At 46.6% G+C, this 15,379-nt stretch overlaps 1 protein-coding gene across 1 annotated transcript in view; it reads right to left on the bottom strand.

Moving 5' to 3' along the window:
- slit3 (slit homolog 3 (Drosophila)) overlaps positions 1-15,379 on the bottom strand; it is a 185,023-nt gene that overhangs the window by 37,774 nt on the left and 131,870 nt on the right. Inside the window, exons 9-17 of the mRNA XM_088932324.1 lie at positions 13,178-13,322; positions 11,370-11,441; positions 10,784-10,855; positions 10,118-10,189; positions 7,442-7,585; positions 5,872-6,035; positions 2,714-2,864; positions 1,785-1,859; positions 430-573 (exon numbers count right to left, since the gene is read on the bottom strand). Of these exons, the coding sequence (XP_088788450.1) occupies positions 430-573; positions 1,785-1,859; positions 2,714-2,864; positions 5,872-6,035; positions 7,442-7,585; positions 10,118-10,189; positions 10,784-10,855; positions 11,370-11,441; positions 13,178-13,322 (1,039 nt within the window). The remainder of the gene's footprint in view (positions 1-429; positions 574-1,784; positions 1,860-2,713; positions 2,865-5,871; positions 6,036-7,441; positions 7,586-10,117; positions 10,190-10,783; positions 10,856-11,369; positions 11,442-13,177; positions 13,323-15,379) is intronic.

Here is a 15,379-nt window from a genome sequence, read left to right as displayed (position 1 = left end):
TATGTGCATAGTGCACGACTTCATTTATTTACTAGGATGCCTTTGCTTATCTCAAGATTCGCTGATTGAAGAAAATCAAAGCATCCGATAAGCATCCCTGGCTTTTTGAAGTCTGAGGCTAAATTAAAATGGATTTCTCAGACTAAATGTGCATTATTTATTTTGCTTTCATCCCTTTGTTCAATGGGATATATTAGAGCCTTTAGACCTGCCAGAATGCTGTAGTATAAAGAGTTCACATGTTCACAACAGGCCAGAACTGGACAGCATTTCCCTGGAAGCTGGCCCGAGTTCCCCTGTGAGGAAGCGTGGTGCGGGCGGCGCGTTTTAGCAGGAAGTGGGAAGGCAGCACGGGAGAACTGACGGTCTTGGGCCACGCCCAGAGACCTGAGCCCCGGGCAGGGCTGTGTGGAAGGCCCTCTCACTCACAGGGTCTTCAGGCCGGTCAGTCCCCTCAGCATGCGGCCCTGCAGGCTCTGCAGCTGGTTCCCGGTGAGCAGCAGCTCCAGCACCCCGTCCGCCCCGTCGAAGGCGCCCTCTCGCACCTCTCGCAGCTTGTTGTTGCTCAGGTTACTGTGGGCAGAGACACGGGGGGTCACCACCTCTCACCTTCACGCGCTGGGCTCGGTCTAGGAGCCGCTCGGCTTTCCTCGACACTCGCCTCCAGGCAGAACTGATACAACAAGGCAGGCAGAAGCGTTCAGCGCTAATGGTAGTGATTAGTGCAAACTGGGGTAATTAGAAAACAGTCATGTACTTTAAGTGGCTATTCAATGAGTAATCTTAGTCCTTTCACGTTCGTTTCCTGAATTTATTTCATCCAGAGTGTGTTAATCCACAGTGAGGAAGTCCTGAAACCTCACCCTCCGAGAAACAAGCCAAACCAGGGCGGAAGTAACAGCTGGTGTTCTGCTCTCATACCAACAAGTGTCACACCTGACTGCCAACTCAAGACAGGAGCAGCAGGGATAAATCTTCCAAAACTGCCAAGTATCACGCAACGTATTGTAACACAATCTGATAACATAGGAGGTGAATAAAAGGAAGCCTGGTTATAGCAACTGTCCATCTTTAAAAGAAAGAAATGGTTTGTCACTAGTTGGTATTTGACAAGGTGATCACTTAATTGTTCCTTCTTCCTCTCCTGCCTTCAGACTCGGCACAAAGTCGGCTGATCTAATTTGCCTTTAACGTTTTTAGGGTATTTTTCACATCTCGTCTGTATCAGAGAGGCTCACAAAGCAGAGACGCAGGTCAGTAAACTTGAATACGCTGACACTATAAACAATATACTCTTCTCTATAAACTATATAAACTCCTCTGTAGGAAAGAGACTCTGAAACTCTTCTGGCAGAAATAGATGGGTCTTCACATGGACAATTTTCAAAAGATATGTAGCACAATGACCCTGTGATGTACAACCGACCAGGCAGTAATCTGTTGCACTATAAAGCGCTAGGGGAAGTTTAGATATTGCCAATTTATTGCTTTCTGCCAGAGCTGGATGGTAAGCAATTTCATGCTTGATAAATCATTACACTTGTTTCGTCCTGGCTTGCATTTTCATCTTCGCAGCGGACTTCAAACACTGCATGACGGTAAATCATGCCACATGCTCTGGAACATGTGGGCAGAGAGCACTGCTCCCCTTCCTTTTGTCATGGGCGCTCCAGGCTGCACCACTTACTGCTTAGGGAGCTGCTCACCTTCTCCACCACTTTGGACCAATTATTAAAAAAACACCAGCATTCAACAGATACAAAAAGAAAGAAAAACAGACATACATCTTGCGCAGGTTCGGAAGCTTCTTGAAGATCCCTGTGGGCTCCAGGACGGATATTTCATTGTCATTAAGGCGCCTGATGGGAAGATAAAAACATTAGCAACACGGTGAGCGGACTGAAAATAAGAGCATCTCACAGTCAGTCAGCCAGTTGGAAGCTCTGCTGTGAAGTGGTGATTTACGCTCTGGAGTCACACCTGGATTGGGTTACGTGCTGCTGTGGAATGCAGTGAAAACAAAGTGTCAGTCTGACAGAACACCTTTGTTTCCCCAACATTCTTTCTACATATGTGAAACTTCACATAGATTGCTCTGAGAACTCATCTTTCATGGATCTAATCATAGCACAGTTATCCAAAATGCAATGGAAGACTAGTAGGTTCTGGGTGACATATGCTGATTTCTTTAAATAAAAATGGAGATGTTTTTTTTCCCCATTTAAAGTCACAAACCGAAAGGCCACATCCTCCCAGAATCTGATTCAGGTGCACAGTGGCTTGAATTCACTTCAGCATGAAAGGAGTTTATGCTGGCCTGTGCTCAGAGTGAAATAAAAATCAAAGCCTGTGATTCTTTACAGCTCTGTGTGCCGCTGGCTGTTGCTGAAACCTCAGTAGTCTCAGAACCTCTGTGGATCAGGGAACGCGGGCGCTTGTCAGAAATATTGAGCGGAAAAAGTGAACATCAAAATCCTGACGAGGCAGCGGATAAGGCGCAGTTGAAACTCTCTTTGTGTGACCTTTTCCCTGTTTCCCTGTCCCGGCACCGTCAACAGCCCAGCTTCGGAACCTGGGGCCGCAAACAAACAGCACCAGAGTGGTGCAGCGCTGCTGCCGGCGCCACGCCCAGACGTTTGTTTACGGTCAGCTGGCACTGCCTGTCCGACACGCGCAGGGGGGCAGGGGGGCGGACGGGGGGGCGGGCTCTTACAGGTCAGTGGTGTGCTCGGGCAGGTGCGCCGGGAAGCGGCTGAGCTTGAGGTTCGAGCAGTCGACCAGGGTTCCCTCGCAGCGGCAGCGCTCCGGGCACACGAGGTCCTGGAAGCACTCCCCACTCAGCCGGGCGCGGTAGTCCTCGGTGCCTGCGCGGAGAGGAGCTGGGCATCAGGACAGACCCCCACCACCAGGGGGCGCTCCTCCATTATTAACCTCCATTAATAACCACACACTCCCTCTTTTCTTTGTTCACCACTGAACCCCTGGCATGAGCGAACAGTGAGGTTACTGTGCGAGTTTGTGTGAACTGACTGTCTCACACACACGTTTACGTGCTGGTACTCGTATGAAAACCAAAGATTCTCCTCGTGCTTCAGGGGCACGGCAAGGACCTGCAAGGAATGTACAGGCTTGTTGAGCACGAAAATGATCGTCTATTTTTTTTTCCCCTAAAAAGTAACACATACGAAAGAACTGAAGGCACTGACGTCAGGTCCAAGCAATGAAATCAGGAGCTGGTTTTTAACCAGCCCATTATCTCAGAGCATAAATGCTGGAAACAATTCAGACTGAGTTGGATTTAGAGTCCCCCGGTCCCCAGCCGACACACACATGCTCCTCGGTCCTACAGATCGGGGAAATGGAGAGACAGTAAACGCATGGAAGGAAAACAAGAGGCAAATGTCAAAACTACAAATGATAATATAACTCAAACTACAAAGATTTAATACAGATCCACTAACGCTGTGAACAAATATTGCCTCCGACGCCACATCACTGTGATTCTGCCTGGTCAGGCCAAGCTGGTACCTGGCATTGGCACCACCACAGCTCAATCCAAAGAGTGGGGCTCAACCCATGAGAGAACCGCCCGTGATGAACTCAAACCCAGAGGCCTAAACACCAAACCCTTCAACACGGAGCACCACTGCTCTGAACGGGATACCGACTCCTTCTGACGCAGGGAGGAGGAGTGGTCAGGGCTGCAGACTGGCACCTGGAAGGTTACGGGGTTAAATTTACTCAGGTGAATCCCCAAAGAATATGTCCAGTTCTACCAATGTTAAGCCACCCGGGATAAAAACACCAACCAAACAAGCTGCTGGTGATACCTGCTTCTGTTAGAATTGTTTTCACAACCCCAAGACCTTTTGCAAAAAAAAAAGACTATCCAATGAAAAAAACAGCTTGACGCAGCAGTCTGTTCCTTTGCCATTTTCCTATTTTCCTACTGTTTCAAGTCTCCCTGTTGCAGTCGCACGAAGAAAAGCTGGAGAGTCCCAGGAGAGGTCACGCTCTGGAGGCAATCCGTGGGACAGGACCGCCGGACGCGATCACAAGCAGGCCAGCTCCTGCGGCGCGCGCGCGCGCGCGCGTGTGTGTGTGTGTGATGTGAGCGGTCACCTTTCTCCTTCCACTGGCAGCGAGGACCCCCAGAAGCTATCCCAGAATGCCATGCTGCGTGCGAGTGCCCAGCGGTCCCTGGTGCTTGACGGAACCATGTGGAGCGAGAGCAGGCGGCAGCACATGGTTAGATCAAGCACAAGAGACAGCTGCACGAGAGGCAGAGTGAGGCAGAGCGAGGGCGAGAGGAGCAGCCAAAACAGAACAGCCAGGAAGCCGGGCGCAGGCCAGGCTGAGAGGGAGGGTGGCGCCAGTCAACTCCCCCCCATGCACAGATGAGGGTCTCCACCCCGCACGCAGACGCCCCCAACATAGACGTGTCCCCAAATCATAAAGAGAGAGAGCGCGCCCTGGACAGCTGTCCGGAAGACAAGGTCCTTCGCGAGAAAAACAACGTTTGCCGTCAATATGTCAAAAAAAATCACACACAGTGCATGAGTGCCCGGCATCTGTCCACCATTCTGCTGCTCTGTTTTAGTATTTTAAGATATTAAAATCATTCCTGGATGCAATTAGGTAGCTCCTGGTGCCGAATCAAAGATGTTGTGCTAGCAGTCGCGTATTTTTTTTTTAATCCAGCAGATGAATTCTGCTCTTGAACTACAGTCCCGGGCAGAACCCTGCAGCAGGTAATGTGAGCAGCAGTTTTATTTAAATCATCACGTCTCGCTTCCCCTCTTCAGTGAGATGAATAGTTTTGCAATGTCCTGCCTGCATTCCTGAGGCATTAACTGCTCTTTCTGAATTCAAGACCACTCTCCACTGAGTTCCAATTGCTTTTCCACCAGGCTGAATTCCTAGTGTTCGACTCCTCCGCACCACAGTAGTGAATGTCGTCATGCAAGGATGTGGTTTAACCAAAGAGACTTAGAATTTTACCTTGGAGCGTTAGGGCTCAATATCTGTCAAGGCTGAATAACCCATAACAGAGTTAATACAGGATGATACGACAGAAAATCCCACAGTATGCGCTCCGACCTCCCATATTAGTACGAACACCTTCAGAATAATACCATGTGAAATGACCATGAAAGTCCTATGTTATCTGTGTTAGCTCTGTGACCAACTGCAATCCTGCATGACTTCTAAGGTGGCGTGTGTCTGTTCCCTTTTGTGCTTGGACACAGCTGCGTATTCTTTAGTTATTTCTAGGTCAAGGGTGCTCATTCAAGCATACTTTGGAGGTTTGAATTCTGCGGCTTTCTGTTTCCTCATTGTGACATGCAACGATTTCCCTCCACACCTTGTATACACAGGCACCTATGTATGCACCTTCACCTGTACTTTAGCTTGTTAGCGCATCTTGTCTAATTGAGGGCATTTGCACCTGGGTGCTCATTCACTGACAGGGACCCTAGGCATTCTGCGGACTTCTCTCACTAGCCGAGGCCTTGAGTACAGTTTCTGACCCAGACCTGCCCTTCAAAATCGCGACCTTTAGCATGTTATTACACACAGAGGCAGACCCGACGTCATAAGACAAGGAGACTGGCTCACGCACACGAATGAATGAATAAAATGGAAACTAGATGGAACGGCATTTAAATTCGAGAGCGGGAGGCGTTTTTTTTTACACAAAGGGTCACGAGAGTGTGGAACAAGCTACGCAGCCACGCTGCCGAAGCCGATACCGGATGGGCTTCTCATCTGTCGGCTGTCTTCCGTCCCTCCAGTTTTGGGCAGGCGTTTGACCAGCCCCAGGAGGGGCGGAGGGGCTGGGGAGGGGCGCGGCGAGGGCATGACGGGTACCTGAGCAGCGGAACTTCTTGCCCTTGACTTGGCTGATGCGCTTGTTGGCCAGGCGGCGGGGGTGGCTGCAGCGCGCCCCGCTGGTCTCGATGGGGTTGTCGAAGAGGTAGTCGGCCAGCCACTTGAGGTGACAGTCGCACACGAAGGGGTTCTGGGCCAGGTGTCTGGGAGGAGAGACAGACCGCGTCAGGTTTATCGCCAGACCTCTGCCTGCCTGGCTTTCACAGACCGAGCCCGCTGGGAACGCGGGGGACAGACGAAGAAAAATGGAGCCTGCAGGAAACTAAACTCTTTTCAGATTTCTTTATTCCCTTGAAGAAAGCAGAGATACAGACTAAAAGGGACAGCGAAGGTGTAGATTTCAAGCAGGCAGACCTGTTGTGCAATTCTGGGAGGGGCCAGTTTAGCTGTTTAGCTGTCTTTATGATATGGGACAGCTGTACACTAGAGTATGCATTCTGTGACGGGTGTTCAACATGTTCCCATACCTCTATGTATTTATGCCCTTTAACATTCTGCGGTTAAACAGAGGTTTTTCTTGTCTCTCGACATTTATAGGAGCACAAGACATGGGAGCACACACTCGGATTATAAAAGACCCTGGAAAATGATTGGATTTGGTTTTGCTGTGCTCTCCGGAGGGACCCGTAAATTAAATATACCCATGTCAAAACTTCTCTGAGCTGCGCTGTGACTCCTCACGTGCCTTGCAAGGAGATGATAGTCCTTTATTTTATTATATAGGGAGGTTAACTGAGAAAAAATTCTCAGTCACAATGCTGACTTGCCTACCCATTTATATAGTAGAATATTTAGTGGAGAGTTTTGAGCAGTTGAGCAAAGCACTTTACTCAAGGATACAAAGGCAGAATCACACCCAGGACTTGGGCCCATGACCCTACAACACTAGACCTACTACTCCAAACTGCTCCCTTGTGATGGGATTGTACGTTAACCCATCACAGAATTAAACAGTAAGGAGGCTTTACCTTAATGAAAGAAGGAGGACACAGAACATAAAAAACAAGCAGTTATTTCCATCTCCATGCTTACATTTACTGAGATGTCACTCTCTGGTCCATTAATTTGACCATTTTAGTGTCTCTAAGCTACAGGCTGCAATAAAAGCTTTTATTATAGCATACAGAATAGGTTCTGAAAGGTTCTTGGTTGTTCACTTAGGCTGAGCAAATCTGTGCAGTTAGACATGCAAAACTAAAAATCATCCTGCTTTCTGCTTCCTAGGTAGAGTGTGCACAAACGTGCCATGCATAAATCCAGTTGCCATAGGAGTCTTAAATATACCCCTGCACTGTGACAAAGGCAGTTGTTCTTCTGCAGGACTGAAATGGTTTGTTTCCCAACGCTTCCATCAAAAACGAATTCTTGGCATTGAGAGAGCACTGCATACCAAGAACATACAGTAAAACCTGACCAGGATTTTTTCCAGAGGTGTTTGTTGTTTTTTCTGACAAGAATAGAAGCCAACATGACAATGTTCGCTGTATCAGATCAACGAGCTCGCGCCCGAGGCCCTGCCTGTTGCAGCTACCAGGGCAGGGCTACTCACAGAGTCTTAATGGAGCGCAGAGGGGAGAAGAGGCCTTTGCTGATGGTCTGGAGCTTGTTGTCGTACAGGGAGAGGAGGTTGAGGTTCTGCAGATCCTGGAAGGTGTTCACTCTCAGGCAATTGATCTTGTTGGCGTTCAGCAGCCTGCAAAACAGGAGACAGGCTGGGCTCAAGCGTGCAGCCATGTGCACTTCAGAGCAAGCAACAAACTACAGTCTGGTTCATTCCTGCTTTCAAAAACATGAAGCTGGACGTTTTATTAAAACACTCAACAGAGAGCCCACAGGGCCCACAGGGTTTTCATTAAAACTTCACGATGAATTAGATTAATTATGAAGCTAATGCAATCTTTCTCTACCTCTCAAGCAAGCCGGTAACGGAATTATGATTTTTTTTTTGTTAAAAAGAAGTGCAAAAAGAGAAACTTCAGCATGTTTTAGGAAGATGAACAAAATTAAGAAGGAAGGAAATTATTTGTTAAGTTTTTTTGCAATGTGAAATGATTTGGTTTTCTTTTCATTAAACTGACAACTTTCGTGCCGAATCCTCCGCCATATGTACATTCAGAGGTGAAATTACTTTTAAGAAATGTTTCTTCATGTAAATTTAAGACAATTTCAAAAACACTGAACAAAAAAGAGCAGGAGAAAGACAATATTTGGTCATTCACAAATAAGGGGTAACTATAAACAAAGCTGCTTTATTTACATTTTTCTCTAGACAATAGTAACATACAAAGCAATAGGTGCTTTATGCTCTACTTTGCTGGAATAAAAAATACACAGATACAAAACCCTGATCCTTCAGGTTTAGATTCTGGAAAGCAGACTTGGAAAATACAGAAGGTCCAGCATCTGGTTGTGAGCTACAGCCACATTTGTGCCTTGTAGCTGAATATTTCTGCCATGTTCAAATTCATATTAGCACTTCAATCACTTCCCATCGGAATACTAATGTACCTCAAACACTGCCAGTCTGCAGCGTGCTGTAGTCTACCCTAAATTAGTGAAAGACTTTGTAGTGAGGATCTGTCACACTACATACACATTCTGTGTCGCTAGACTTTATCACAGCAAAAGTCAATTATGTGGAGACATGGAAGGCAGCAACTGTTTGACTTTTGAGATAAGAGAACAAGCCACTACCGCTGACTTGAAACGATCTGCGATTTTTCTATTAAAATCCACACATTTTTGGATTTACCCACAAAGAAAAGGAATTCCAGATTTTCAAGTTCAAGTGCTCTTAATCTAAGCAAAGATTTCCTGCTTTTTATTGGGTGCTCATAGTTCTCCATGGAAAATAACCTTGCCACTCAGAAAAGATCTTTAAAGTTCACGCAACGCAAACTGATTTTTTAGGTAAATAATAATGTAGGAGCTACTGTGCCTATCTTGATGGGACAGATATTCACTTCAGTCAGGTATTAATTGACTAAAAAGTGCTAATGATGATGTTACTAATGCAATTCCCTATATACTTCTCATTTCACTATTTTCTTAATTGAAGTAAAGTGCAGATCAACTTAATTCTATTGTCTATTGGTTCTCTCTTAATTTAAATTTGATCCAGCTATAAAATGCATGCATACTTTATGAACTGTCTGAACCTCAATATAACAATTAAAAAGTGAGCCAAGCTGTAATCAGCAAGAAAATCATGTAGCTGGCTAGAGGTGACAGTTTCACTGTGTAATCTTCAGGGATATTGCAACTGAAGGGTCACTGGACTATGTCAGATTATAGTGTATGAAATGACCCATGCATAACTTTTAGAAAAAAAATTTGGAAGTCATAAATGATTTTAAACAAACTCCAAAGAGGACAATTCAAAGAAGATGTTTTAGAGTTGTGAAGACTTCTTTTTCAGGGGAAGGTCAGTGTAGGAGCTAACCGTAACACAACAGCAGTGTTAAAAGAATTCATGGTTTGCAATACAGATGTAAAAAGTTTGTGATCTGCCATTTTACACGAAGGAAAATGCCCACACAAGAATATTCTTTATAAGATGTAAATGTGGACAAGAAGATATTGGTGATGCAAATGCATACTGTAAAGGATTTATTGTCTTCAGCTCAGTGCAATTATCTGAACTGCAGTGTTCTTCTTTACATCAAAACACAAATGAAGTCACATATTTCTGGATTGTCAACGCTGTTAAACTTTGTGATTAAAACAAAACAGCACGACCAATGTAATGCTCAAAGACCAAACGGTGTCGCTTTCATCGTTTGGTTTTTTTCTTTTTAGAGAAAAGTCTTTACACAAATTCTAGCTTCTTCTTTCCTTATTTAAAAATGGGTGTTTATGTTTGTTTCGACCACATAACATATGAATATAGTACACACATCGTACAGACCATACGAATGTGATCTATCTGTGTATCTGTCATGTGCCTGTGATGTATCTAACCTATGAGACCCCACAGCAATCTCATGTGTTGTTGGCACAGATGAGGGTTTGTAGCACTTGTTTACGATGACCCACAATTTGTTTCAGTCTCGCTACAGAAGCCCTATCAAGTGAAGCTGTTGACATTTGAGCGTGTGTTGCTGTCGGCCCAACTGCTGTTGCTGGAAGCTACTGCAGTTCCTCGGTCACTTAAAGCGGATTCCTTCCCAGACTCACCCCACCTCTGCTGGAACCCCGAAAGTGTGAAAGTTTAAATGTCACTCACAGCAGCTGGAGAGAAACCAGTCCATCGAAGAGGCCCTTGGGGATCTCCGCAATCTTGTTCCCGTACAGCACTCTGCCCAGACACAGACACAAAACAAAACCACAGCTTATTGTCCCAAAGGCGTCTCGGAGAAGGGCTGCCCCTGTTTTGGCCTGTACCTAGGGGGTGCTCTCTCTGGATGGCACTCGAAGCACAGCTCTGGGCTGCTATTTAAAGACAAATAGTCTTCCATAGCTGATGCAGATCCCTTCTGCTCTCGCGAGGTGCCGAGGGCCTGTGCGTGTCAGCCTGCCCTGTCGGGCGCTCTGGTGGCTTATTCTGATCGCCTTCCTAGGACTGGCTGGTGCAGGGGTGAACATAAGCCTCCTGGTTTCACCCTTGTGCACATTATTTTTAAAAATAATTTTAAAGTATTTAGGAAGCCGGCCGAGCTACCAGCTATTAACACGGGTTATTCATTTGGTGCATTATTCTTTAAGGATAAGAGGAGTTTAACACATTGAAGTGAGGGCTGGCACTTCGAAATTGAGTGCATAATTACACAGCTAGTCAAGAAGCTTTTTTTTTTGCGTTCCTAATGTGATACGGCCCGCACGGGAGAGAGCTCTCATCGCTCACGACAGGCGGGAGTGCAGGCTAGCTGTGCAAAGGCACGCCGGGACTCACAGAGAGGTCAGGGAACGAAGGCCGTGGAAGGCGTCCACTGCTATCTCGGAAATCTGATTCTTACTGAGGTCTCTGAAACGACAAAGCGCAAAAAATGAGCACAAGACAAACCCCTTCCAGCCGAGCTGCCATACACCTCGATAAAAGAACAGGCAGAGTAACCTCCAGCTTGATCCTCCTTTCCCACCTGTCCCTTCCTCTTTCCCACCAGCTCCGTCACATTATCAGCTTTTTCTCTGTGTTCGGAAAAAGAACAGCAGAGCTGGTAATGACAGCAGGACTGAGAGAATCCTCCCCCACCAATAACCGCCTTAGAAACTGCTTGCCTGCCTACCTACGACACAAGATGTAAAAATGTTATATAGTAGGTCCAGTGAGTACAAGGCAAATTGCAAGCGCCAGCAGCACATTAAATTTTCACGTGTTGAGACTCCAGCATGACAGCTGGCTGAATTATTTACAAGGCGGCATGGCGGCTGTGGTGGCTGGAGCGCTGGAGGGCTGGAGGGCGAGACCGGGAGAGCCGAGCCCCCCTGCGCGGGCTCGATCCCGCGCCGCGACCGGGAACAGGGTCAGCTCTACTCACATCCTCTTCAGCTTCTTGTAGGGGGTGAAGGCTCCGGGCGGGATGCTCTTGATCAGGTTCTGCTCCAGGCGGCTGCAGGGAAGAAACAGCCAGTCAGGGTGGGGTGGGGTGGGGGGGCCGGGGGCAGGTCTCTCCGACCACAGGGGTGCCACTCAGCAATCACCCAAGCCCGTTTGTGCATGAATTAGACTGACTGAAAAAGAAAATCCCATCAGTACATGCAGTAGTTTTGGACGCAGCAAATATCACAGTAAGTATTGCTATAGATAGATGTTACTGTAGCTACATACTCTAACAGTAGCTTACCACAGTGTCTGCAAGAAAAGGATACGTGTGGCACTGAAATATGCACATGAAGTACAGGTTCAAAATAAAATACTGCAGTTAATGCTGATGATAATGACATTATGCCGAAGTAAGCTGTTTTTGCAAAATAAGGTCATCTTATTTTGGCCTTGCTTTAACTGTACCTACTGGCAACTTAAATAAAGCCTTTACAGTGCTTTGTGTTGCTACTTTCAGTTAGGTCCCTTCTCACTTCAGTTCAAGAACAAAACTGAGAGGTCCTGGAAAGAAACGTGGGAGATTTGGAAGTAGGGTGTGAGGCATCTTCACCAACGATACCAGCGCCAGCGAGGATTTCAGAGCGAGCAGGGCAAGTGGCCCTTTCTTTAAAGACACACATCCTAGCCTGTAGAGCATTCTGTTGATCCAACCATTCATTTAAAAACCTTCTCAACTTTACAGTGCATTACAGCCACTCACAGATCCTCTGACCTATAGTGCCTGTGGGAAAGTCCTCAAGGGCTATAAAAAGCATAAAGTAACACACTGAAATACTCAATTAAAACTCAAAGGAAGTGAAAACTTGGGTTGCTAGTGGGCCCTCATGAAATACTCTTACCGAAATTGTGATTTTGGTTTCACTTTTAAGGTTGTGGCACATTTTCTAGATGTTTTCAGAGAAGAAGCGAGTAGTTTAAAAATTGCTGACGTAAATGGAGAGAATCTTTCTAAGGCAGGAAACAAGCAATTGATTCCCTTATAGCCTAGAGCCACTCGATCACAGTGCAAATGAGAACATGTGAATTATGTAGCAGCTCTGCCCATCCATCATCCAGAAGCTGCTTATTCCTGGAGAATTCCCGGGTCAAAGAAACCTGGCCCCATCCTGAAATCACAGACAGAGGCCTGGACTACATCCTGGACAGGACGCCTGCCCATCATCGGGATCACACATGTACAGGCAGACACTCAAGCAAACAGAGATCACCTGCCAGTCAGCACATCTTTGCAAAGTAGGAGGAAACCAGAGCACCTGGAGAAAATGCATGTGGACACAGGGTCTGTATGGAATGAGATTGCCGTTTTTTTAAGATTACCAAAAAGTTTGTACACGAAAAGCCATTGTTAGAATATGATCCAAATCAAACAGTGGTACATTCAGGTACAGAGTCGAATGAATGCTGAAAGGGAAGAGATTCTGCGGAAAACTGGTGCAGGTATTTAAAACCCTGAAGCTTACTGGCAAAGTAAACCCAGATACACAGATTAATAATAATAACGACAACCACCCATGGAGCCGAGTGCAAATGCTGAGAAGGACAGAAAGTAGGATGCTCTCCTGTACACAGGGAATCATGGGCATCTGGAACCAGCCCCCCAGCCATGCTGCTGAAGCAGGGTATCTGGGGCAGCAGGAAGCTATGATCTGGCCCCTAAACCACAAGTATCTGAAGAATATAGGTGGAACAATTCCGCTGAGGCACAGGCGAAAGGAACCGGGGTGGGCAGGGCAGAGAACTCACACTTCGACGATGCCCTCCGGCAGGCTGGCTGGGATGTCGGTGAGGCCCTTGCCCCGGCAGTCCACCACGTTGTTGTTGCAGGTGCAGGAGGCCGGGCAGGAGGACGCCTGGGCGCTGCAGGTGCGTGGCTCCGCCTGCTGGGGGCCTGAGAGGGGGCACAGAAGGGATTTACTGTTTCACGCAGTGACCAGGGGCCACCGAGATGAAAATCAGCTTGAGAAGGCTGGGCGCAGAGGGAAGGTGAAGCGTCACAGGAGTGGTGGGACGTTAGGTGCCTGTGAGGGAAGACCTGCTTTGCCAGCGCTCCCTGCTCAAGCGACCCCCAGGATGACAGAGGGCCTGATTCGGCACTGCAGTGCATCACAGGGGCAGAAGGCGACACAATAACCCCGAGTTCAAAAACAACCCGAATCTGCTCTGCCGTTCCAGTTAACGTCAGAGCCAAACTGAAATTCTGGGCTGTGGCTCTGTCCTGTGCACCACCATGTGCTTCTGTGCCCGTAGAGCACAAAGCAGAAGCTTCCCGAGGCCAGGGAACCTGGGAGCTCCAGCATCCGGCAGCTCCTGCCCGCCGGAAAGCTGCTTCCCTTTTTTTAATTTGTCTGATTTGAAGAAGGGGGGCGCAGTAAAAACAAAACTTTAAACCAGAAAGGGGGCTCAGAGGGCTCGGTCTGGCCAGCTGTGCCTAGATCCCAGTCATCATGTGGCACCAGTGGGCACTTTGTCTTCACCTGGCCTGAGACTGGCAATGCTGTAGAGACAGGGCGCAGAGCGGTGCAGAAACCTGCTGTAGGCCGCCCAGCGTCACAGTCCTCCAGAATCAAGCAGCCTGTGGTGCTTGAAAATGTTAATGGCATCTCGGTTCTTAAACGCTTACAGTACCTGCAGAGCTACCACCTCGCTCTGCACTGCAGCACACTAACCAGTCACCAAAGTGTATCTCTTTTACTCTTTACAGGATTCATTTGCAGATTTTTTAGAAAACTATTCCAGTAAAACAGGAGGGAATCTTCTTTTCAGGCTGCTTGAAGCACTTGAGCAGGAGATTTACAGAACAGTGAATATGAATCTGTTTAAGCATTTCTGCTTCAAAACAGATTAAAACAATAGAGCAAGAATGCATGGGACTGTAAATAGCACCATTGAAATGCAATCAGTTTCTTGGGTTTCATGGTATAATCAGGGGAATATGGATCTGGACACATAATGATATTCAGAAACTCTGAATAATTTTAATGCAGCAAGACTGTGCAATTGCCCAAACATCATTAAATAGTAAGGAGCAGAGAGGCATTCAAGCTGCCACAGAAAACACACATAAGCAAGCTAAAAAATAAATACAGAGCGATATTATAGTATACTGTTGTAAAACAGTGGTCACAAGTTACTCCAAAAATCGGAAATCAAACAATTCAATTACAGTAATTCAGTGGATATTTAAAGCCTGTCAATATAGAGGACAAACTGATTATAGACTGCAATTTCATTTTGGCTTTCAGGAATCAATTCTTGATTTTTTATTATAATCTAAATTGTGGTGGTAGTGTTGGTAAGGGTATAAATAAAAAGTATCATGAAGTTGATTTATGTCTGTACTTGTAACTGTGAATCTCTGAACTGGCTTCATCACTCTGCTCTCCTAACCACTGATAGCTGGTGTGTGGAGAGCGTACTGGCCCACTATAGCTGCTGTCGCATCATCCAGGTGGGGCTGCACAAAGGTGATGGTGGAGGGGATCCCCATTACCTGTAAAGCGCTTTGAGTGGAGTGTCCAGAAAAGCGCTATATAAGTGTAAGGAATTAATATTAATTATCTGATTGACACTTGAGGCAGGAGCAGCTCCAGACTATCCCACTATCAAAATACAAAATATACTGATGTGTTGCATATATCTTGGACGTCTGTATCTATTATCTTGTGGACTCTCAGCTGCTCTGGAATTACGTGACAGATGTGTTGATGAGCCTGTGCAGCTCCAGGTTATTCAATCATATCCTTAGTGCCCCTTGGAAACTGAAGACTCAACCAATCTTTGAGTCCGAAGCCACATGAACGTGCTCTGGAGCCACAGTGGTTTTTTAAATTTAATTTTACTCATTGTCTCGTGCGGAAGGTGGTCAGGCATCAGTTATTTAACCTACATTGCTGCCAGTCTTCCCCTCGTGTTGACATACTAATATTTTTGGTCACACGACTGGAA

The sequence above is a fragment of the Atractosteus spatula genome, chromosome 14 (genome assembly GCF_055471065.1).
Source record: "Atractosteus spatula isolate fAtrSpa1 chromosome 14, fAtrSpa1.hap1, whole genome shotgun sequence".
Taxonomy (NCBI): Eukaryota; Metazoa; Chordata; class Actinopteri; order Semionotiformes; family Lepisosteidae; genus Atractosteus; species Atractosteus spatula.
The sequence above is the reverse complement of the archived record's forward strand: the minus strand, read 5'-3'. Positions and strand labels throughout refer to the sequence as shown.